At 42.3% G+C, this 23,177-nt stretch overlaps 4 protein-coding genes across 6 annotated transcripts in view; 1 reads left to right on the forward strand and 3 right to left on the reverse strand.

Moving 5' to 3' along the window:
• The first annotated feature begins 62 nt into the window (after positions 1 to 62).
• Positions 63 to 4,499, forward strand: tigara (TP53 induced glycolysis regulatory phosphatase a). Of its 2 annotated transcripts, XM_068312247.1 has the most exons (6): positions 63 to 818; positions 1,742 to 1,779; positions 1,871 to 1,992; positions 2,077 to 2,154; positions 2,280 to 2,390; positions 3,010 to 4,499. In XM_068312247.1, the coding sequence occupies exons 1-6, from the start codon at positions 781 to 783 to the stop codon at positions 3,415 to 3,417; spliced, it is 795 nt and encodes a 264-aa protein (XP_068168348.1). In that variant the 5' UTR covers positions 63 to 780; the 3' UTR covers positions 3,418 to 4,499. The 2 variants fall into 2 exon arrangements, with proteins under 2 accessions (XP_068168348.1, XP_068168349.1); XM_068312248.1 differs by lacking the exon at positions 1,742 to 1,779 and having other exon boundaries at positions 1,851 to 1,992.
• A 176-nt stretch (positions 4,500 to 4,675) lies between these two features.
• LOC137593502 (fibroblast growth factor 23-like) lies at positions 4,676 to 6,492 on the reverse strand. Its single transcript, XM_068312249.1, has 3 exons — positions 6,228 to 6,492; positions 5,850 to 5,944; positions 4,676 to 5,759 (listed from the first exon to the last, which is right to left on the reverse strand). Exons 1-3 carry the CDS (start codon positions 6,427 to 6,429, stop codon positions 5,340 to 5,342), a joined length of 717 nt encoding a protein of 238 aa, XP_068168350.1. The 5' UTR covers positions 6,430 to 6,492; the 3' UTR covers positions 4,676 to 5,339.
• A 2,579-nt stretch (positions 6,493 to 9,071) lies between these two features.
• LOC137594045 (fibroblast growth factor 6-like) lies at positions 9,072 to 16,403 on the reverse strand. Of its 2 annotated transcripts, XM_068313266.1 has the most exons (4): positions 15,969 to 16,403; positions 15,255 to 15,358; positions 13,859 to 13,902; positions 9,072 to 12,875 (listed from the first exon to the last, which is right to left on the reverse strand). In XM_068313266.1, exons 1-4 carry the CDS (start codon positions 16,312 to 16,314, stop codon positions 12,782 to 12,784), a joined length of 588 nt encoding a protein of 195 aa, XP_068169367.1. In that variant the 5' UTR covers positions 16,315 to 16,403; the 3' UTR covers positions 9,072 to 12,781. The 2 variants fall into 2 exon arrangements, with proteins under 2 accessions (XP_068169367.1, XP_068169366.1); XM_068313265.1 differs by lacking the exon at positions 13,859 to 13,902.
• A 2,310-nt stretch (positions 16,404 to 18,713) lies between these two features.
• The window catches only part of zgc:77158 (solute carrier family 45 member 3), a 28,111-nt gene continuing 23,647 nt past the window's right edge, over positions 18,714 to 23,177 (reverse strand). Inside the window, exons 5-6 of the mRNA XM_068313706.1 lie at positions 21,935 to 22,200; positions 18,714 to 21,848 (exon numbers count right to left, since the gene is read on the reverse strand). Of these exons, the coding sequence (XP_068169807.1) occupies positions 21,411 to 21,848; positions 21,935 to 22,200 (704 nt within the window). The 3' untranslated portion in view covers positions 18,714 to 21,410. The remainder of the gene's footprint in view (positions 21,849 to 21,934; positions 22,201 to 23,177) is intronic.

Raw genomic sequence — 23,177 nt, forward strand, 5'->3', positions numbered from 1 at the left:
TGAGGTAGCATTGCTACTGCAGGCCAAAGTTCAATAAGTTCTAAGACACATTAAGCACTGAAAACAAATGAGACTACCCAATATGTGTTGCTCTGGTCAGAATGTGTAGTACACCACATGTACAAATGTCACCAATTCCCACAAATTAGAAACCTGTGGATGACTGCATTAATTCATTCATTACACAAATTTACATAAAGGCATAAACTGTTGTTTTGACTCCTCTTCCTCCTCATACACTCTTCTTCAGTCATGGTTGTCTGCATGGTGATAGTGTTCAATGACATACGTATTGCCCACTTCTGTGCTACATGTACAAACGGATAGTAGTGAGACAGAAGTTTACCCATGACAACACTGGCCACAAATAAAACCAAAAGACACGAATGACCAATTATGTATTGCAGTATAGTGTGCACTAGCGCCCTCTACTGGCCGTTTAACCCAGCTAGTATGCTTTATGTACAGCACACATACAGTACGTAATTTATCCGTTGTACCTACTTTAATTAGAATTAGGGTGTGGGTGTGGAAAGGAATCACGTGACAATGCTTCATTTTCGTTGTGTGGCAGCAGCTTACAACAACCGGGTATATGTGGGTCAAACTATTAGAACATTTCTGGGGCATGGCAGTGTAATTCTCTACCCACCTATCTATAACCCGAGTCGGTCACTGCACCGCCTTCCTGGGACATTAGTGAGGACGGTCCGTATTTACCTCCGGAGTCCCTCAGCTGTTCAAACTTCAGCTAACGCAACGTCACACCGTTAACCGAGCATGAAGAGGCTAACATTCGGGCTAACGTTGGTTCGACAGTACGTAAGACCGTCGTGTAATATTTAGGATCTGCGTGGTGATGTCTTCAATCCATGCTAGCCTGCTACCGTAGTGGAAAACGAGGCTGCTGCCCTGAAGGCTAACTAACTTTACGGTCACTTAGCTTTCGCTGGGTTCGAAGCACACCAACTTGTCAGTGGTTAATTCCTGCTATTGACAAGTCGTCCCGGAGGTATTCTTATAGTAGTGATATTCTAATAGCAGTAACCGTGGTTGTAAGAGAGGCGTTCAAACTGTCTGTAGCACTGGCACCACTTTGGGAACTTCCGGGTAGGTTGAGGCACGTGAGGCGATCCAGGTCTAAACAGGAAAGGAATGGGCTGCAGAGGGTCAGTGGCCCATCTTCAGATGTATTGTAACTGTATTGTACCGGTTTCGTCATTAAATCCCGCTTCAGAGAGGTGATGTGTTGTGATTGTCAGTGTTGGTGTGTTCATCCGTCCGTACTTTAGTTCGTTCGTTTGTCTACCAAATATCTTCGCAACCTTTAAAGATAGAAAGATGAAACAAAAAGCACATTACTCGGGCGGCAAAAGGGGATGAAAGTGAGATGATGACCTTCACCTTGAGAAAAGTAGGTCACGGTCAAATTTAAACTTTTGCACACTCGGGATAGGATAGATGGACAAGGCAGGCCACTGTAAGACCCTGATCAAAGGAGGTGCTTTGATCTATGTATGCGCTAGCTTTGATCTATGGTCTTACTCACACTGGCCTTTTCTATATGCACTAGTCCGTGCACTAATTGGATCGTTGGTCTTTTATTAAATGACCCTGACCTATGAAAATAGGTCAGGGTAAAATTTTGAATTCAGGGGTGTCATGGAATGTTGCAGTCTGTGACTGCCTAGTTCCTAGTTTTTATCTCTAACACTGATTATCCTGTGTTCATTTGCTGCAGTGGGGAAACTCAGTACAATAAAGAAGGCTTTCTACAAGGTAGCGTGTGATACTGTGCTATACTGCTGTCTCTCTGCTGTTTTACTGTCATGTTTCTGTCTCATTTATAGTTTTTCCTCCTCCTCTTCAGGCCAGGCAGTGGATCTACCCTTGTCTGACAAGGGGCTGCATCAGGCCAAAGCTGCAGGTCACTACCTAAAAGATGTCAAGTTCAGCAACGTGTTTGTCAGTGACCTGCTGCGGGCCCAGCAGGTACGCTGGGTTAAACTGACCAACTCTTTAAAATCCATTGGAATCGCCAAGAGGATGCTTATGTCTTAATCTGCAATCTTTCAGACTGCAGAAGCAATAATGAAGCTCAACAGCAGCTGTTCTGGTCTGCAGATGGCATCTGAACCTTTACTGAAAGAGAGGGTAAATGAAATGGGGTTTTTTTTTTTCAATTTACCAGCATTACATACAAAATGTTTTTGCTTTAAAATAATCGCTTGTAATATGCATTATCAACAAAGAAGTTTTTCTTGGTTTGTGTTTTTCAGAGCTTCGGGTCAGTGGAGGGCCGACGGATGCTGGATGTGAGAGAAATGGCCAAGGCAGCTGGACAGTCTATGCTAGATTTCACCCCTCCAAATGGGGAGACACCGGAGCAGGTGAGGTGAGGCTGGAAGGGACTAGGTTTCATTGATGATGAAGGTTTCATTACATATACCAACATGTTGTATTCACCTACCACATCTTAAATAAGTATTAGCTTATGTTATACCAGGCCCGGTCGCAACAAATGCTGGGGACCACTGCTTTAGGGTATGGACTGAGCGAGCCTTCTAATGCAATACACACATAGCACCACCAGATGGGAGGAAATAGCCATTTCCTCTTTCAACCCCTTCATCCAAACGGAATTCCCACTTCATTGAATCTAAAAATGGTTATGTTTGTTTTGGTACTGCTTTAGTACTTCTTGTGAATCAGGATGATCAAAGTACAGACCTGACGACAGTAGTGTTTGTCACGACTCCAGATTAAATAGTCACCACTTAGTTTTGTGTCAGCGGGGTGGGAAGATAATTGGTGGGGTCATTTGATTGACTCCAAAACTTCAACTTGATTGGTGCATGAAGTGAAAGTTTGTAACTGTATTCCTTTTGAATAAATCAACCTCTACCTTTTATCCTGCAACGCTGTGGGTTATACTACCCGTTGTTTGCTTTCATTGTAAAAGACAACACTAGAAAAGCATGGTTTCTAACAGACTGTTGCTGTGTCTAGGTGAAGGAGCGAGTCAAAGAGTTTTTGGAGAAAATGCTCCAGGTGATTGGGGCTGAGCACTGGGAGGACAGAGGGGAGGACGAACCCTCCTCCTTTTCACCAACGAAAGCTTCTCCCATGGAGGGACGGGCAGATGACGGGGTCAGGGGTTTCCCCGTCCATGCTCTGACTGTGACCCATGGCGTCTACATGTGTCTGGCGGTGCACTACTTTGTGGAGGAAATACACTGCACCTTGCCTCCAGGCTATGACAAGGCACATGTGTTTTCTCTAAGTCCCAACACAGGATTGTGTCGGTTCATCCTCACCATCAGAAAAGAGGATGACGGCTTCAAGTTGTCAGGAATGCGCTGTGTGTTCCTCCACAGAGGGGACCATCTTCAACAGCTTAATGAACAGAAGATTTAAAATGGTATATGAGAGATAACTAACAGACGACCTAGGAGGAAAGTGTGGCGCAGAATGATTTACTTTATATTATTTAATTCATCTTTATTTGGTGCTCAGTGACAGCGCAGTTTATCATCACTACACCAAAAAAAATGTGGAGGGGGGCGTACAGGAATGCTTTTACATGGGTACGGGTGGAATAGGGGATTTGTCTCATTAGCGAGTGTATTTCATCAATAAATTGTGGCGGGGGACTTTAGTGAAATATTAAGGTGGTGTTTATTATGTTCACTGTGGAATATTTTAGTTAGAAACCTGCTTTTAACCGACAAATGCATGGATTGAATGAATATATGCAATGTATCTTGATCACTTAATACATTTTCAGAATTTTTTAATCGTGAGGACAGGAACCTGTTTCATGAGTGAAACTAGGGTGGACATTCCGTGTTGTAGGACAATGTCATCATCATCCTGTTACTCTCACTGTTCATTACTGTTAATGTGGGAAGCAGCTTTGTGTTCTAATGACTCTGTGTTTCTATAGTTACTCTCCGGCTGTTGCATTTCGCGTAAGAGTACAGAGCAGACTCTAATGAGGCTTTGGAAATCAGTTACTTCTTCATTGTTGGTCTTAGTATCGTAATCAAGAGACTCTAAAGTAAGTGACAGCTGAACAGTTGCATGGAGTATTTAAATGAAGGTTAAATACTCTATGCAACTGTATATAGAAATGATGCCACATGGTGAATTTTTTAAATACAATAATGAAGCTGCTTTCTACTTGTTTTTTCATTCTTACAAATCCTTTAAAAAGCCACCTTCACATTCAGTTGGTCCTCATTTAGTTGGTGCTCATCATGTATCTTTCATTATACATTTTAGTTTAGAGCATTTTCCTTCCAGAACTCTCTCTCCATCATTTATGTCATTGATTAAAAAAATTTTTTTGATCAGGTGAAATAGAGTAAATCCATGAATTGAGCCATTTTTCTGGTATAATAATAAAGTGCAGCAGCTGATTTTTAAGTCTGTTGTCACAATACCTGTGGCTGGAAACACTTTTAATGGTAATGTGTATCTTTATAGATTAAAATTATTCCCAACTATCACTAACTAACCGCCACAATAAAAAATGAGCAAAAGTTTGATTATAAAACCAAGGTGTACCTTCATGCTTGCTGCTTTTTTCCCCTTCATTACTGTTTGCTACAAGTTATTTTAAACATTGATAGAGTAAGAAATAAAACAAATGACGTCTCCTGTGAAGGTATGTTTATGTGTGCGACAGGATGATACTCAGTGGTATTTCACAGTCAATTATCCCAGAAAAGTTTCAGAAATTTCTTCAAAATCATTGTCAGACAAATTTTTTAAAACATTTTGAACACGTCATCAATGGATAAACAATCCATACAACAATTACCATTTATATATCCACAGAAGCAACACAATGTAAAATATATAAATAAAGAAACAGTATGTTACGAGGAAGTCTTTTAACACATTTCAATAAATAAATACATCATCTCGAATATTGGTGTCCGGCACCTGACATTTTATCCTGTCTATTATTTCTCAGTAATAAAGGGTGGATTTAAAAAAAATATTTTAGAGGAAACTGCATCAACAAATCTGTGTAGATATTCATGATTATTCATAGATTATTTCACAAACAATATTGCCACATCTGGCTCCAGGTTTAAAGTTTAACTGACAGAGGAGGTTAAAGGACAGCAGGACGCCATGAACGTTGCCAAACTTATTCCTCTTCTGTTGTTCAAACAGGAGACTTTTATAGGTCACTGTAAGGTAACAGAGTTTACAAGAGTTTTGATGCATTTAAAAAGCGACTTCTAGAGCCATTACGCAGTCACACATAAAGTCAGTTCTCAGAGTCCCTCTTGATTTTTCACACATTAAACCCAAAGTTCAGGATCTTAGTCTTGATTTCCAATATTAATCTTGACCGGGCTATCGGGTGCGCTGGGTTGTAGGACCCGCAGGGGGTCGTCACAGGCGCCAATGGTCTCTTTGGACACAGCGCCAGTCTGGTCCTGTTCCACTTGTCCAGGATCTACATCTTCGTTGTCCTTGGCAGAATGTGGGGGGTGTGATTCTGTCCTTAATGGATCAGACGGGTTCACCTCCTCGTTCCTCCTCCGCCTCTGTAACAAGGGACCCAGGAACCTCTCCTCAAGGGCCGGCAATGACTCGGGCAGCTCCCGGACAGTCCTCTGCTGCTCGAATCCCTCCAGGTTCAGCAGCCAGCCTCCACTCAAGGGATAAAACACATGACGGCTGTTGGCCAAGTCCAACCAAATGCGCCGGAAGAGACAATCTTTTCTGTCCTTTTGCCTCTGTTTGGTGGAAAATCAGACAACACTTGATGATTGAACTCACTGTCTCCACACTCCTCACGAGATACAGTACAATTAAATAATACTCACAGAGCTGTATAGTGTTCCCTTTGAGTCCACGCAGAGGAAACGTCTTCTCCTCAGATCAAACAGTGACACAAAGTTGGTTCTTATTGGCCAAATTACTGCAAGAGTTTCAAACAGGCACTTGTCATTCATAAATTTGGAATGTTACTGCAACGCAAGCTCATTTACAGTTTTATGACTGGCTGCCGGAAGTCATATTTGTTGTATGATTAAAATGGAAAATACATCAATTATACTTTTGCAACTTCATGTAGAACTGTCATGCAAAATAGCCCTTAGAGAAATAGAATACACTTCCTATTTCAACTGCTTTCATTTTTTGAGAATAATGAACTAATCTATAAATCGAGTGATTGATTTTTCTGACATGGGCAGACTTACCCAGAGAGTATCTGTCTTCTGTCTTTAATCCACTGGGATCCGAATGGAAAGAACTCCAAATGGAAGAGGCTTCTGCAGGCGCGCTGATGCTGCTCTGCTGATGCACTAAAAGCTGCTCGGGTTTCTGGATCCTCATCCTACAATCCACCGGTAAAGACACATGAACGGCGATCAACATGAGTGACAGGAGCGCCGGTTGCATGATCAATGGGGATGCTGGGCCCTCTGTGCAGCACAAATGTTCAGGTTGGTGCGTGGGCAGCTACTAGAGGAGGAGAAAGTCCAACGGGTTATATAAACAGAGGGTCGATAAACTGGCTAACTCATTTACCAAAATGACTCAGAACCTGTCTCTTTTTTTTGTGTTTTAGTGTTGCTGAGGTAGAATTCCTGCAGACTAACTAGTCAACATGGTGTTTCATCTGCTTAGGATGGAACCATTCTATGTAAATGGAAATGCCTCCGGAACAGATTTTTCTGCTGGGGATGGAGGAACAGTTAAAAGAGCTTAAAGATTAAACCTGTACCTCCTGAGGCCGGAACGTGGGAGGGACGTAAGGGACAGCAGGAGATGTGAAAAGATGGGGGAGACTAATTTCTTTCTTTTCCTTTTTTTTCTTTTTGTGTCTGTTGGAAAAAAGTGAGGATTTTTCAAAATATTCTGATTTAAGCTGTTAGACTTTGATCGTGGATTGCGTTTTTTTACATCCCGCTTCAAAGCGGTCATGTATTGTAATTGTCAGTGTTTTTGTGTTCGTCTGTCCGTGCGTCCATCCGTCCGTCCGTCGGTCTGTTCATATTTCCACCAAATATCCTAACCCTAACCGTAACCCTAATTCTAACCGTAAACCCTAAACCCTAACCCTAACCCTAACCCTAACCCTAACCCTAACCCTAAACCCTAAACCCTAACCCTAACCCTAACCCTAACCCTAACCCTAACCCTAACCCAACCATTGCAGATAGCAAGATGAAACAAAAAGCACATTACTCCGGCGGCAAAGGAGATGAAAATGAGATTATGACCTTGACCTTACGAAAAGTTGGTCAAGGTCAAATTTCAACTTTTGTACACTGAGGAACTGGATAAGATAGAAAGACCAGGGAGAAGGCCAGTGTGAGTAAGACCATAGATCAAAGCTACTGCTTTGATCAATGACAGTATGTCAGAGCGCTAGCTTTGATATTTAACCTATGCAAGTAGGTCAGGGTAAAATTTTGAATTCAGGGGTGTCGTGGGATGTTGCAGTCTGTGACTGCATTGGTTCTAGTTTAAATTACGCTTGTTTCTCCCCATCAGGCTGGTATTGCAGGGAGAGAAGGGATGTGCACTGACTAAGCATGAAATGCATTTCTATATGTAAATAACATAAAACAGAAGTTTTATCAATTGTTCTATATCTATCTGTCTGTCTGTCTGTCTGTCTGTCTGTCTGTCTGTCCATCTATCTATCTACACACACACACATCTACACACACGCACACACACACGCACACACCAGAGGACTCACCACCTGCCGAGGGAACCGTAGTGGACGGATGCAATGGCTGACAGCCAACAGTCGACAACCCAATCCCGAAACAAAGAGGCTGGCTCTTGGGACATGGAATGTCACCTCGCTGGGTTGAAAGGAGCCAGAGCTTGTGAGGGAGGTTGAGAGGTACAGACTACATATAGTCAGGCTCATCTCCACCCACAGCTTGGGCTCTGGAACCCAACACCTTGAAAGGGGCTGGACTCTTCACTTTTCTGGTGTTGCCCAGGGTGAGAGGCAGTGGGCTGGTGTGGTTTTGCTTATAGCCCCACAGCTCAGCCACCATATGTTGGAGTTCACCCCGGTGAACGACCCTGTGCCTTCGGGTCGTGGACAGATGCTTAACTGTTATTTCAGCCTACGGGCCGAATGGCAGTGTGGAATACCAAGCCTTCTTGAAGTCCATGGGAGGGGTGCTGAATCGTGCTTTGACCAGAGACTCCATGTTCTTCTTGGGCGCTCACATGGACAATGACAATGAGACATGGAAAGGGGTGATTAGGATGAACAACCTCCCTTATCTGAACATAAGTGGGTTTTGTTATTGGACTTCTGCATTAGTCACAGTTTATTCATAACAAACACCTTGTTCGAGCACAGGGACGTCCATAAGTGCACCTGGCAACAGGACACCCTAGACTGAAGGTCAATGATCAACAGCGAACGTGTGCCTTGGACACTCAGGGGAAGAGAGGGGCAGAGTTCTCAACCAATCCCTACTTGGTGGTGAGCTGGGTCCGCTGGCAGCGTGGGAGTCCAGACAGACTCAGCAGGCCCAAACGTGTTTTAAGGGTCTGCTGGGAGCATTATATTTATATTTTAATGAACTATGTTTTTCATTTTACTTAACTCTAACCTAACCCTCACCCCAACCATAACCCTAGCCCAATCCTAACCCTAACCTAACCCCAACCCTAAAACCTATTTGTGTGGGTTTGTGGGTGTATGTACGTATATACTTGTACACAGGCACACAGACACACAGACACACACACAGACACACACACAGACACAGACACACACACACACACACACACACACACACACACACACACACACACACACACACACACACACACACACACACCGTATTTTCAGCTTCAGTTACTTTTCAGGGTCCTACTGTTGGTGCCCACTGTCCAGTTCTTTGAGTCATCATGAGAGGGCGCCACCAAACTCTGGGACAAACGTCAACATTAGTTTGTCATCGTCACTTCTGTATTTTCCCCAAGTCCAACTGGGGAAAAATGTGCAAATTCAGAACACTAAGTCACAGCAGATGTTACAAAACGTCTTTTATTATCATCTCAGGAATACAGTTGACTGCTGTGCACAGCACATACGTACAAAAATAAAAGAAAATTATTTGTTATATAGTATTTCACTTACTTGTCATCATATTTTTCAGAAACACATGATTGGAGAAGTCTGTTGTTTCAAACTAATTTACAATCATTTCAATAATCTGAACTAAGGCAGAAGGTGAGGTATATGTTAAGAAAGAGGAAGGGGACTCAGAGGAAGCACTCTCCCCTCAGTGCAGGAATATAAAACTGAGAGAAACACAAAGGCTACTGGCACACAGGGACACGCACGCACGTCTGTGCGTGCACACACACACACACAAACACACGCACAGACACACACACACACACACACACACACACACACACACAGTCTGATCCCACAACCCCACTAACCTCGAGTTCCCTGTGAACAAACACATTAAACACATACTTCGTCCATCCCCAAATCTGCATATAAAGGAATTTAGGAAGGGGTTCATGTTGAAAGGTGATATGCTTCTTATCATTAGCTACCTTCTCACAGTTACTGCTGCATCATACAAATTTGTCAGCTTCAAAACAGCATCATGCAAAAGTGGCAGAGCTCGTAACAGAGTATATTCACTTAAACTTTAAATTCACAACGTGACACCAAGCTGAGCTGCTTTTATGTGGCTTCTGTATAGCGTATTGGGTGTCAACTCATTCTACTCATTGTGCTGACAGTCAAGATAATGAATCAGAAAAGACAGTAAATAACACGAGGCTGTCATCAGAAGCAGACGTACAAAAGGACTTCTGAGTCAGTGCGTAACAGCACTTCTAAATTGCACTACATAAAAAAAATAAACTCATTTGAATCTTTTGGATATTCTGAATAAATTGTCAAAGCACCTCTCTAACCTTTGATCAGTGTAATGTGATGAAAGCCGATGAGTCAAAATAAATCGCAAGACGTTTGAGGCAAAATTCCCACAAAAACACAGTTATCAGTGGTGTTGATATTCAAATCCTTACATAACATGAAAACCTGCTCTTTTTGATCACAGTATTAGTACATCAGGCAGCCCCACAAACTGTAGTGTCCCTTTTTCTGGAAGTATTAGATTCTTTTGAATTACTCTTTTGCTACATAACCACCAGCTCAAACCACTGGCGGTGCTTTCTTTTCATTGACATGCATCTGTTGTTTTCATGTTGCCTGTTTCTATGCCTCTTGTCTTCATCCCTCCTGAGGGGGAGGTGTTGCATCAGCTTCCACAGTCAGAAAATACACAGCTATCCCTGACTAAACCAGTCTGATGCCATCTCTAGTGTCACTTTGGCAGAAACAGAACAAAAAAAAAGAGCGTTCTTTTGCACATAGGCATGCCCATCAAGAGACGTGCAATCAGCTGTGCAAGGCAACATAAGATGGAGCTTGAAGGTCATGTAAACTGTAGCTCACACGCAATTTGTTGCCACTTTCTTTCTGTCACTAAACTGATCAGTCTGATGGTTTGCTACTTACAGAATATTGCAAGCAAAGTGTCAGAGAGAAATAACTTCAGAAATAATCACACCCTATGTCAGCACGAAATAGATTCCACTTAGGCGCAAAAGAGAGGTGTGGAATCATTACTGTCTTCACCTTCCATCACAAGATAACCATTTACGTCTCAATCGAGTCTTAACAGCCGCAGAACCTGAACGACTACAAGTAAAAGTCATTAAGGTGAACAGAAAACAAATTTACATCAGTGACACACAGTACAGAAAGCCCACATCTTTGACCTTAGTACAAAAATGGCTCAGCTGAGTGGTGCAGGAATCCAGGGGGGGCCTGTGCCGACTGTTTGCTCTGACATCAAAAGATGATCAGGCCGCAAGTGCTCACGTACATTGTCCACATCCTCGACAAGTTAAAAAAACAACCAGCTCCGCATGCACAGTCCCATATAAGTCATCCGTACACCATCGCTCCCTTCAACCCGCTCTTTGTCGTCGTGCTTCTCCCTTGTCTCCACAATGTAAAGCCATCTGCAAGAGCAGTTGTTGAATTCAAGTATGGTATGCTGCATACACAAAGCGTGGATGAACATCTAACATCACCCTTTGGTTCAATGCTTTTTGCAACGTCGTTCATAGTTCTTTTTCATAATATGCCATAATGTGACTCAGTGGTCACTGTGCGAAAAGCAGAAATAGATTAATAATCTAGGATCCACAAGCGCAATATCCACATTAGACTGAGATACCTGAAGTATTATTCACAAAGTCATAAAGTCTGAATGACATCCAGTTCTTTCTAAATCAAACTGAAATATTCCAAATGAACACAGCACACCAGTGTATTTACAGTGACTTGACCACTTAGTGAAATCCACCATCATTTCATTTCTGCATCAGCAAGTCACTTTGAGTGCCAAAAACCATCAAACCCGTGTTAAAGTCAAATATCCCCCAGTGTCTCTTTTGCTATAACTTAAATTTTTTCTAAACAAAGTCTAATAAATAATTGTAAGTCATCAACAAACAAAGGACGCAACAGACTGTACCAACTGGAGATGAAATGGAGAGGAGGGGGTACAAAATAGGGCAGACGTAAATTGCTTCATAGTGTTAGGTCTATGACATCCTGCAATGCAGATGGGTGCACAGTTGATCCGTCTGCAATGGCAAAAAATATCTTTCAAATTAAAGTAGCTCTCAAACAATTCAACACACATTTTGATACTAAATGCATGACCTTACTTTGACACACTCACACACTCAATGTCGCTCAAAGATTTGGATGCAAAATCTGCAAAAGTAAAACCCTGGGATTGTCAAAGCTCCGTTGGAAACGATGAGGTGGGAAATGTAGATTTCCATATTAATTTGAGGCTGCATTGGGTCATGTGCAGCACAGACTCTTTCTTATAATAAATATAAATGTGAAAAAGAAATTGGGAATCTAGGAACTGGGTCGAAGCCCCTATTGGGTAGTGAGGGAGTGATGACTTGCATTTCATTCCTATTTCTGACTTGAGCACCACATTTCTCACATGCAAGGGTACAGGGGCCACGAGCTGGAATTCAAGGCAATGTGACGAAGCAGCAAAAGCCACCGCCATGCTTGCAACTGCTCTAGCTGCCCCAACGGCGGCAGAGACAGATGAATAAGAGATATAGGAAACGTCCAAGTCTTTCATGGATGATAACAAAAACATTTTGCAAACACAGGCATTCTCATCTGTAGAAATTTCATGCACACATCTCGTTTTCTTCTTCCTCTTTTTCCCAGGATATGGTGCTTTGAGGTAATAACACAGCTATTTCATTTCCAAAAAAAGATAAACTGTCATCCACCGACAAGGTGAAAACTCAATCAATTCCTCTAAGCACCAATAGAACTGAGGGGATAAATGATGCCCCTCCAACCCCTTCAAATCACAAAATGATGAAAATCATAACAGCAGCAAAAAAAATTACATTTCCATCATTTCTAATACAAAGTAAACTACCCAAATATACATATAAAGTTTGAATAAATACTATCAGATATAGTTGTACTTCTTCTGCTACAGTCCATTTTGTCTTTTGTGTTTGTACATACGTGTACGGTATTAATGTTACCTGGGATATAATCCACATGTGCAAATCAGTTTGTTATTGCCAGTTTTTGCTCATCATATTCGGGGTAGGAAGTGCGTTACAGTCATGGCAGTGGTAACCTTGTTGCCCCTCTTCATGCGGCCATGCTTGCTGAGTGCTACGTAGAAGCCTCTGTAGACCAGAGACTCATAGGCGTTGTAGTTGTTCGGGAGCAAGCTCTCCTTGAACTTGCACTCCTCTTGGAAGACTGTCTGGAGAGGACAAAGAAACAGACAGTGTGTATGTTGATAATGTGAAGCATGATCTCTATGCAGGCTATTTCACTGTACAGTGCAGCAGTAATATTACATAGCACATGTTTGCACAGTATCCACATATCAGGATGTGAACATTGCACTTGACTACACATATACTATACCACAGACAGATTGTACATTACTGTCGTCAGATAGTGAATCATAATATGGTTAGACAATAATGCATAGGCAATACCACATTATTATATCCTAATACATTTTATTTTATTTATCTTTTCTGCTGTCTGTGTAGGTTCTCAATTACCCACGTCATAGTCATCCAAAGCTGTTCAAACCAATCCACGTCTTCAGAACTGAAGAAACCTTTTGGATATAGTAAAACGTCTTCAAGAAACCTTCTTTTAAAGTCCAGGGGATTTATTTAAACAGCTTTGGATCTTTTCTGCTGAATTTGACTTTTTTTCTTAGTTTTTCTTGCAGCTACTTCTTCCCTTGACCCACGGAGGATCGCTGAATGTGCATCTTATCCCATTTCATTAAATGGATTGTAATTTTGTGCCCTGTGAGTAGTTGGCTTCTTGACCGAGGTGTACCCCACCCCAAGAACACCCGGGACCCACAAGGGTAGGTAGATAGGTAGGTAGGTAGGTAGATAGGTAGGTTGGTAGGTGGGTGGGTAGGTAACTGGGTGGGTAGGTAGGTGGGTGGGTGGATGGATGGATGGATGGATGGATGGACAGACAGACTGGCATTATTTTGTCAAGCAATGGTCTCCCAGAAAATAATTCAGCTTTAATCTAAGCGAACAGCTGAAAGAAAACAATTTTTATCCCATTTTGAGGATTGTGCTCAATGTGTAAATAACCCTAAAGCAACTTTACAACACACAAAATGATAATTGTTGTGCTTTAGTTGTCTATTCTTATGTTTCAAGTTTTAGCTAGCATCTCATGACCACAGCCTCATATTAGACTTACATTGGTATCAACCCGCTCACACAAGTCTTGGCGAGAAAATGAATCTAGTTATAAATCAATAACAAAAACAATACAGAAAACATTATTCACATTAATACAAAAACAAATTAAATCTTAGGGAATGTTGGGACCAAAAAAAGCAGAAAAACAGGAAATCACAATGACTTTAGATAAAGCTATTCACTATTTTCCACGTGACGTCCGTCTGAATGAAATAATGTCTAAATACGGTATCTTCCATTATGAAGAACAACAGAGATCCCACAGAGTATGATTTGCAGACTGAACAACAGCAGAGCAGATCCTTCCCATTGAGGCCATGTAGCCTAATTCAATCCCTTATCAGGTCATCACCATGCTCACAAGCTAACGCTTCATCACTCATGACTAGATAACGACTTCCATACTGTCTGTCGAATATGTTGCCTACAGAGAGTCAACCAGCAGCTGTGTGTCAGCAGGGCATTACTCAACACAAACCGCCCCACCACCAGGAGTAATTATTTGGACCTATTAATAGCTGATACTGCAAAAGAATTTAAGAAAATGATTTTCATCTTCTAAAACTTCCCCTCCATTAAGCGCTTTCCGTGATCATCTATGGGATGCAGATAAAAAGCTCTAATTCGGCTGTTATTTTGACCATAGGACATTAGAGCTGAGTCTATTTCTGTCATATAGCCAAAAATAACAGAACCAAGATATTCCAAAAACATCAGCGGTGCATGTACTCATTAAAAAATGTAGTGATAGAAATCCTCAAAGGACTTTTTTGCGAAATCCAACAAACAAGTGAAAACATTGCAGCTAATTAAAGATTTTAGTCTACAAAAATAGTCATACTCTTCACAACAACCAGGTGACCCGCAATATTTTGGATAGGTTGCAGGGAAAACTTCTTTTCATTTATTCTAACCTGATGACCAACCCTAATGAGTATTTCTTTCTACTTCACACACACATGAAACCATTGTCAGTGAATACTGGGATGTTTTTATTTTGATATTGATGTGCTCAGCAAAGTAAATGTTTTGCCATTAAAATCGATTTCCAGGGCTGCTGACAGGGTTACTTTGCATCAGGGAGTTTTCCTTCCTCCTGACGCGCACACACACACATGCAGGCGCGCAACCCCGCATCTGTCAGTCTCATCATTATGTACCCACACACCGGGATGCGCAAACGTGCTTAAAATAGAGCTTTATAACGTCCGGGTGAAATTAAAATATATGAATTTGCAAAGCGTGCCGAGCACACATCCCACACCGCCCCCATCCCCCCCTCTGCTGACTGGGCAAAAAGCCCCTTATCGAAATGTCACCGAGCTGCAAGTGCGTCCTACTTTCATTAGAACTTAAGATCGCGGGGTAATAAATGAAATACTGTGCATACCTACCGTTGCGTATAACCTTCCACGGCCGTTCATGGCGATGAACAGCTCGCTCCTCACCCCATACAGGCTCACCACTCCTCTCTCCACCGTAGAGATCTCTATTAGACCTGGAGCGACACACATAATTATTACGTCAGAACATCATGTAATTCATCACCGGCCGATCGTCCTGGCTCATTATGAGATCATGTTGACTGAAGCATTGTGCGCTCTCCCCTGTCTCTCTCCCTCTGCGTCTATGGGTGTAACCTTGCAGATTGCTGCGCAGCACGCAGAGCCTTTGTTCTGCATCTTTCACCCCATCTTTCATTTGCATCCAAGGCGCTTGACAAATCAAGCAGAGTCCGCTTATTGCAATTATTGTCAGTTATTGCATTGACGTGCGCGGCTATTGGCCTCTGGACCGCCCTCGCAGTGCTGCGTAAAAATAAGTTGTGTCTAAAAGCGTCCATACATTCATGTCATGGTTGAGCTTGGGGGAGGGGGATGAGGGGGGGGGGGGTGCTCGGTACTGATGGATACTTATCTTCTCTCTTTATTTTAATAGATTTTCTAACCCCTGCTTGGAAGAAATTCAATTGTCCCTCAGAGTCGACACATGATCATGCAAATTAATAGAAGGGATTGATTAGCCTACTCATCACAGATCCATGCTTATTGAGTCGGTCTCTTTTTTTTTCATGTCTATCACATTACATTGGTGGAGGTTTAACTCACTGTACTGGTTTTCATTATGTACACCGTTTATCCTGCCGTCGGGGAGGATCTGAAGGTGAAACCCGATGCCGACGTTGCAGTAGAGCCTCCGCACTCTTTTGATGCCCAGCAAATAGTCACTCTCCCAGTTCTGCTCCGGTTTCTCTCCGGAGATCCCCAGTACGGAGCGGGAGAAGAGGGTCTCCCATCTTTTCTCTAGCAAAGTTACATTTGTCCTGCTGCTCGGTAACGGGTACGCTGACACGATCCCCAGCAGAAATCCCAGGAGAACCACCGCGGTCAGCGTCCAGTGCGGCGTGCCGGCCTCGCAGGACATACTGACGAGGAGCCTTTGCGCAACGGCCATCCGGTTCACCTTCGGGCCACGTGGTCAAAATTAATGACCCTAAAAATACCGCTCTTCTTGTTTTGCTTCCTTCGGCATGCTGGCTGAGGGTTATTTCTGGAGCGCAGATCAGGGCTTTGGGCATGAAACGTAAGCCCCGGTGCTGAGGAGGAGAGGAGACGGGAGAGAGCGCGGCAGAGCTGGAGGTGATGGTGATGTTGGTGATGGTGATTACCATGTTTTGCGGCTCCTCCGCGCCTCTCTCTCTCACTCACACACACACACACACACACACACACACACACACACACACACACACACACACACACACACACACACACACACACACACACACACACACAACACTCTCTCTCTCCCCCTCTCTTCTTCTCGTTTGCCCTCTCGATCTCCTTCTCGGTGAAGTTCAGAATAAATCCACTATCTCTCACCAAAGCCCTGATTCATTTTCGCAATGGCTAACGCGTCCCGGGATGACATTATGCTGACTTCACCGCTGGGACGATGCAGAGGGAGAGAGGGTGCTGACACGGGGGAAAATTCCAACTCTGCTGAGAGTTCAGGTAAATGTCCTACGGCCACTGCTGGATCGGAGGTGAAGAACGCTTCCTGGTGGCGTTCAGCGGCCGCGGGGCGCGATGGCGCAGACGGGCTGATCCCAAATTGGGTCGGTGGTCATATGTCTGTCAGGCCGCTTCCTTATTTAGACGGAAGGTGTAAAAACAGGACCACTTGTCACTGGGGAGCAATGACAGGACTCTCGTGGTCCCAACTTCTTCTCCTGTGCTGGTCAGGAACTTGCGCGTAAAAAAAATAAAAAAATCGTTGTTTTACTGGGACTGAAATGACTCCTTGTCGGAACAGGGAGACAGCAGGGTGTCCATGAGCGACCAGCCGCCGAGATCAGGGTTCAAGATCTGCGTGTCATCCGGCATCCACCTCTGACGCGTCTTTGAGCAAGACATCGACTCCCCCTCAGCTTCATATGTCGGTTGGGTAGTCTTGGTATTTTAATAATGGCTCCATTTTAATAGGTACGGGACGAGCCACGCATTCTCAAGCGCATTCACGAGGACTATGAGGAGCAAACTGGAGAGGCCTGTAATGGAATGGCACATTGTCAGCGTGCCATTCCTTGCGAAACGAAAGCCTATCGTCTTTTCCATGTAATAGATAATGCCACCAGCGGCATGCCCATGCGTGCGTCAGCGAGGCCGGTGCAGTTGCGCACCAGCGTTCTCTCCTGCACGCATCAGTTCCACAAGACCTCCAACGGATGGCACCATTTCCAAGTTCATCTTATCCACCGCTGCACACACTGGAAGGTACAGTGGTACCTCTACTTACGAATGTCTCTACTTACGAAATGTTCTACTTACGAAACTTCTCAGCAGGAAAATATCTTACGAAAGGTAAAAATACAGTATGGGCTGATACTCGCAGCTACCACAGGTTCCTGAACGCAACATCCTCATAGCTGCTCTGCCATTGGCTATTACCTAGTATCTTCCTGGCATTCCATTGGCTAAGAGGGACCTCTGTGTGGAGCTAGATCGGGGTTTATGCAGAGTCCTCCTCATTCTGCCCTTGACCCGTGAGGTGTTCTGATAATTTTACGCAAATATATTAACTTTTTGAGTATTCGCTATGGACCCCAAGAAAGTGACCGAAAAAAGAGTTTTTTTTTGTCTGTACAAACAAAGCAAGAGATAATAGAAAAGCATGAGAAAGGGATGCGTTTGGTTGATCTCGCCAAAGAATATAGCCGTAATGCATCTACAATCGACACGTTATTAAAACAAAAGGAAGTTTAAGGAGATTAAGGCATCACATGGGTGGTTGGAGAAGTTCAAAAGGAGGACTGGAATTCACTCTGTTGTTTGGCATGGTGATGCGAGGAGCAAATGAACCAGAGGACAAAAAACAATGAGGACCGCAGTTAAAAGGTAAATGACAGTCATTTTTATTCTTTACTCTATTGTTTTTTACGTTATATACAACTCACACTTATTGTGTAATAATCTAATTGGAACATGTATTTGTTACATGTTTTGATGCAGTTTTATGTTTTATAAAACATTTATACCAGAATTAGGGCATTTGCATGGAAAACGCGTCTCTACTTACGAAATTTTCTACTTACGTAATTTCTTCTGGAACCAATTAATTTCGTAAGTAGAGGTACCACGTGGACCACTTGAGCATTTTAAGTAAGAAAAATTCACTGAAGCGAAGACCAGGACCATGTCAGACTGGATTAACTGAGACGGTTCTCCTAGTTAATATTTGAGCCAACATGTTTAAAGTGATATATTAAGTTTAACCACTGATTAACAAATCAGTTCTTTGATACTGAAAAGGAGAATGAGTTTCCAAAAATGAGTCAAACACACAATTTTTTTAAACAATGCCATTCATTTATTTTGTACAAAATCTATTCGGTATATATTTATATACAATCTGATTGACTTATATGGAAAATAAAATGGCTGAATTCACGAATTACAAAGAACAAGTGAATCATGTGACAAAAAAAACCTGCTTAAAATAATCAACTCAGACCAGAGAAGGAACACTGGTCTAAACATAACTAGAACATTGGCACTTTTTTTTCTTTTTGAAATCAAACAGTAAACAACTCCACCAGCAACGCTGAACAATACAAGATCTCTGATGAGAGATAAGTGGTTATAGGAGACCCAGATTAAAGCAGTATTGACAAGATAACAAGCTTTTGTATTTGCAACAGGGCTAAAAAAGAAAACAGCAACACATCTCAGCTGTGTAACATGCATACATGTTTTCAGCTGATACAGGCTACATGGATGGTGACCACAGGAGCAAATGGAAAGTATTTTCAGTTTTCTCATCTGCAGCTTATTCGATATATACTGGCGATGATGTTGAACGTACTACGTAAAGTGGGTGATGTTAAAATAAATTACAGCTTTGATTATGCCTCTATACTACATCTATACAAATAATTTATCTTTTCACAGAAACAGCGTTGCATCGATGAAAGATGCAGTAGTTTAATAGGTGCTATTGTGTAATGAAAGCATAAATTAATACATATTTACAAATACCTTTTTTTCTAAAAATGTACAGGCACTTGTAAAACTCTTTTTTTTTTTTCCTGACAATATTTTCTTGTGCATTTTAAGGTGAAAAAGAAAATGCAGTTGCTTGAACGTTTGACTGCAGCAGCATCAACATGAGACACAAACTCTCTCCCGTTTTTTACTTCTTCCATGCTGAGCACACCTCCGGCAATAAGACTCGCCCATCTGCTAGACCTTATTCATCACCTCTCGTGTAGGATAAGACAACCTAGATACAAAACGCTCAGATGGACTCGCTGCATGGCCACAAAACAAGGGTGGCGTTTACACCAGCCAACTTTCTCAACTGATAGCTTTTACATTGAAACACAGTTTATAAAGAATGTGAAAAAAAATGCACACATTTAAGTCATCACTTATCAGTTATACACTTATATATTACTCACCCTGTCCACCATATTATCTTAGTAAAAACACACATACACACACCCATACACCTCAGCTCAGACTGTCCTTCATCGTCTTCATATGCAGTGCATCCTCTCAAGTGATTATCAGTAACCAAATATATTAATTTTACTGCATGTTTTTTTTTTTTGGCCTTTCAGGAACAGGTGTGAAGAAGCAGGCTTCCATCAGACATCGTACGCATTTACATTATGTAACCATCCCATCTGGATGTCTCAGGCTGAGGATTTAAGAGTATACTAAAATATGGAGGTTTGGGCAGCAGGCAAAATATTTTCATCAGTGGCAAAAGAAAAGGATGGGACACTAAAACAAGGTAGTAACCTGAGACGACGGTCCTGATGAGAAGCATTGCCGGACAGGATGCGCAGTTGACTGGATCAGACATGCTTGAAGCAAATTTTCCAGTTCCAGGCTTCAGTCTCTAACCACCGCAGTCCATAAGCTCACCTCAACAGGTTGCATAATAGTATTCCCACAGGGATATATATAGCACATTTTTATACAACATACTTCCAGTAACACTGCTCATTAATTAATAAATGACATAAGATATGAGGAAAAAAAACAAAAAATGGGTTCAAAATGACTCAGCCTGAAACAAGTGTTGGACGATGCCTTCTTCAGTTCTGAAGGAGCTTCGCATTAGAAAATAGCCCTGATGATGTAATGGTTGTGTCATCAACAGTACTTATGTGTTAGGCTTGAGGTTTCACTATTTGAAAGACAAATACTTTACAATCTGAGCACTTTGTGTTTAAAAGGAGATGGCACTTGACAGGTTGACATGGTTTGATGAAGGATGATACCAACCTGCATTATAGAAAAAGTAGGATTTAGTTATTTGTGGGTTTTAAACCACAGAGAAGAATAAAAGACATTTTGACCAAAAGAAAGATATTCAAACCATTAGTTTAAAATTTCTCCTCCGGTAAGGTTCCTCAAATTTATGGAGTTGCAAGATTTAAACACCAGATGTACCCTCTAAGGCTGTTATTAATCCTGGACAGAGCAGTCCAGTGGTCCCGCTTATTGTAAGGATTTTTTGAATGACTAAAAACAATCCAAGCAGTTGTTGTGACGAACAACAGGCCTGCCTCAATAAAATGACAAGTCTCTTAATTTTTTTTCGTCTTTCTGCAGATGAGTTTGGACAAGTCCAGGTGTGTTTGGCAAATTTAGAGTAGAAACAATCTGTACTAGAACATGGACAGCTCAGGACAAGACCATAACAAAAGAAAAAAAGCATAAAAGTTCTACAGTAAATCTGCTGTACCTGAGGAAAAGACGACGGACAGAAAATATGTCACAACAAAAGGTTTTGAGTGAGATTTCCATTCAATCCAAAGTTGACTCTTTGGGTGGCAGGTAACAAAAACTACACCTTCTTGGTAGCTAATGTAGCTGCTCTCTGGTAAACAGGCACAAACTGACAAATGCACACTTTACCAACAGAGCAACTACACGGTACTAGGGCAAGGCATTCGGGAAACAGTAGTGCAGTGTTAAGTTCCACCTTAAGGAACCTGAAGAATTATTCATCACTCCCATATATTTTGCATCTCTGTCTCAGCTTCTGAGATCCTTTTGGTCGAATATGATTTGATTGGCCAAGAAAATGGCAATGGCGCCAAAGATGGCAGAGGAGGCAATATAGGCAATGACGGACTGTGCGAACTGAACAATCATGCCCATAAAGAGGGAGGGGAAAACCTGAGAGAGGAGGAAGGTGCTGTCTAAGATAGCAAAGTCCAAACCCACGCCACGTTTCTCAAACCCTGGCTCGGCCTCCTCTTGTTCGGTGTCGCCGGGGCTGTGAGACGAGCCGTTCGGACTTTGTGGACCTGTGTAGTAACTGTCCTGGCCAAAAAAGGAGTTCCCATAGGGATTCATCGTGTTGTGGTTCAGTCCACCTTCCTCTTCCACAGGAGGAAAATACACAGAGTCCCGCTTGGCTGCAATACTGCTTCTATGTATGCTTTTGGTTTTCCTTTTTGGCATATAAATCTGAAACGAGACAACAGTCCACTCATCAATCAGATATTTTTCAACACTCCGATTTTGTGCGCAAAGCTTATTAAATCTTCACTTACCTCTTTCTCTTTGTGGTAATGGCAGATGAGTGTGTAGGGCAAAGTCTGCAGCGTGGCATACGCATAACCGGTGAGGGCTGCCATAATTGAGACCAAGACCACACTTTTGGACAGGCAGATGACCAAAGCAGAGACGGTGAAGCTCACCATGCTGCTCAAGTAAACCCACCGTGAACCAAAATGGTGAACCAAACGACTCATGACCAGGGAGAAGAAGGTTGAGGTAGCACATTGCATGAACAGGCCCAAACTGCCCATACGGATACCTGAAAGAAAAGGGTAGCACGTCTCAGTACATATCATGTTTGAACCCTACAAAGATCCATGTGAATTTTAAAGTTAGACACAACCTCACTTCTGTTCGACCTTAGCTTGGTGATACGGAGCTACGAGCTGTTAGCACTGATGTTTTGGAATTGAGCTTTCAGGCTCAAGTGAGGTCCTGCTTAAAAAAAGATGGTGTTAACTATGACAAGCTCAACCCTGCAGTAGACGTCACATGATCGCAATAATATCATAACGTGGAAATCTTCAGAGTTCTGACTTTGTTGTCCAGAACAGTGTAGGTCAGAAGTTGAGCAGCAGAGCAGAGAATCACTTGTGTTAGGGGAGTGTGTGGATTGTGTTACTCTTGGAAAACAAATTGCCGAGCCCACTTTACAAACACTACAGATGATAATGTGGGCCGAAATTCAAGCCCTGCGAGATATGAGGCAAAGTCCGGAACTTAATGAATCTATGTACAGAAGAACTGCTGTCGTAGGTGGAATGTTTCTCTGGTGGAAGCTCCACAATCAACTTGTCTTTTCCAGTGAGGAACAAGAACAGAGGGAGAATATCAGTGGATGTTCAATCAGTATTTCCTGCAATTCTTTCTTTCAGAGTCCACTGCTAAGTAATTGTTTATACGGTTAAGTTAAATGAAGGTTGGACCTTGTTATCCTCCTTGTGTGATCGGTACATTTTTTCTGTGTCCAAAATATATTGTTCCTTCTATCCTCTGGTAAAGCAAGAACAAAAGTGAATTTGAAATTGGTCTCAAACATTTACTGTATACACATACAAACACAAGGTGTGTGTGAGGAAGACGCATCTGTGTCAACTGCATTCCATCTCCTTTTGCCCAAAATAAAAATAATTTTAAACATTGTCTTCATGGCAGAAAACTACTGTAAATACATACTGAACAATTACCAGATATTAGGAGTGTGCTGGCAAATGTTACAAGATCCACACCCACCAT

This window comes from Antennarius striatus, chromosome 4 (assembly GCF_040054535.1).
Source record: "Antennarius striatus isolate MH-2024 chromosome 4, ASM4005453v1, whole genome shotgun sequence".
Taxonomy (NCBI): Eukaryota; Metazoa; Chordata; class Actinopteri; order Lophiiformes; family Antennariidae; genus Antennarius; species Antennarius striatus.

Coding starts and splice junctions, on each gene's coding strand:
- tigara (XM_068312247.1), top strand. CDS start 781: ATGAAGAGGCTAACATTCGGGCTAACGTTGGTTCGACA. Junction 1,993..2,076: donor ACCTGCTGCGGGCCCAGCAG/GTACGCTGGGTT, acceptor GCAATCTTTCAG/ACTGCAGAAGCAATAATGAA. Junction 2,155..2,279: donor AACCTTTACTGAAAGAGAGG/GTAAATGAAATG, acceptor TGTGTTTTTCAG/AGCTTCGGGTCAGTGGAGGG.
- LOC137593502 (XM_068312249.1), bottom strand. CDS start 6,429: ATGCAACCGGCGCTCCTGTCACTCATGTTGATCGCCGTTCATGTGTCT. Junction 5,945..6,227: donor AGAAGACAGATACTCTCTGG/GTAAGTCTGCCC, acceptor AAACTCTTGCAG/TAATTTGGCCAATAAGAACC. Junction 5,760..5,849: donor AGGGAACACTATACAGCTCT/GTGAGTATTATT, acceptor TCCACCAAACAG/AGGCAAAAGGACAGAAAAGA.
- LOC137594045 (XM_068313265.1), bottom strand. CDS start 16,314: ATGGCCGTTGCGCAAAGGCTCCTCGTCAGTATGTCCTGCGAGGCCGGC. Junction 15,359..15,968: donor ACATAATGAAAACCAGTACA/GTGAGTTAAACC, acceptor GTGTCGCTCCAG/GTCTAATAGAGATCTCTACG. Junction 12,876..15,254: donor GTGGAAGGTTATACGCAACG/GTAGGTATGCAC, acceptor TGTCCTCTCCAG/ACAGTCTTCCAAGAGGAGTG.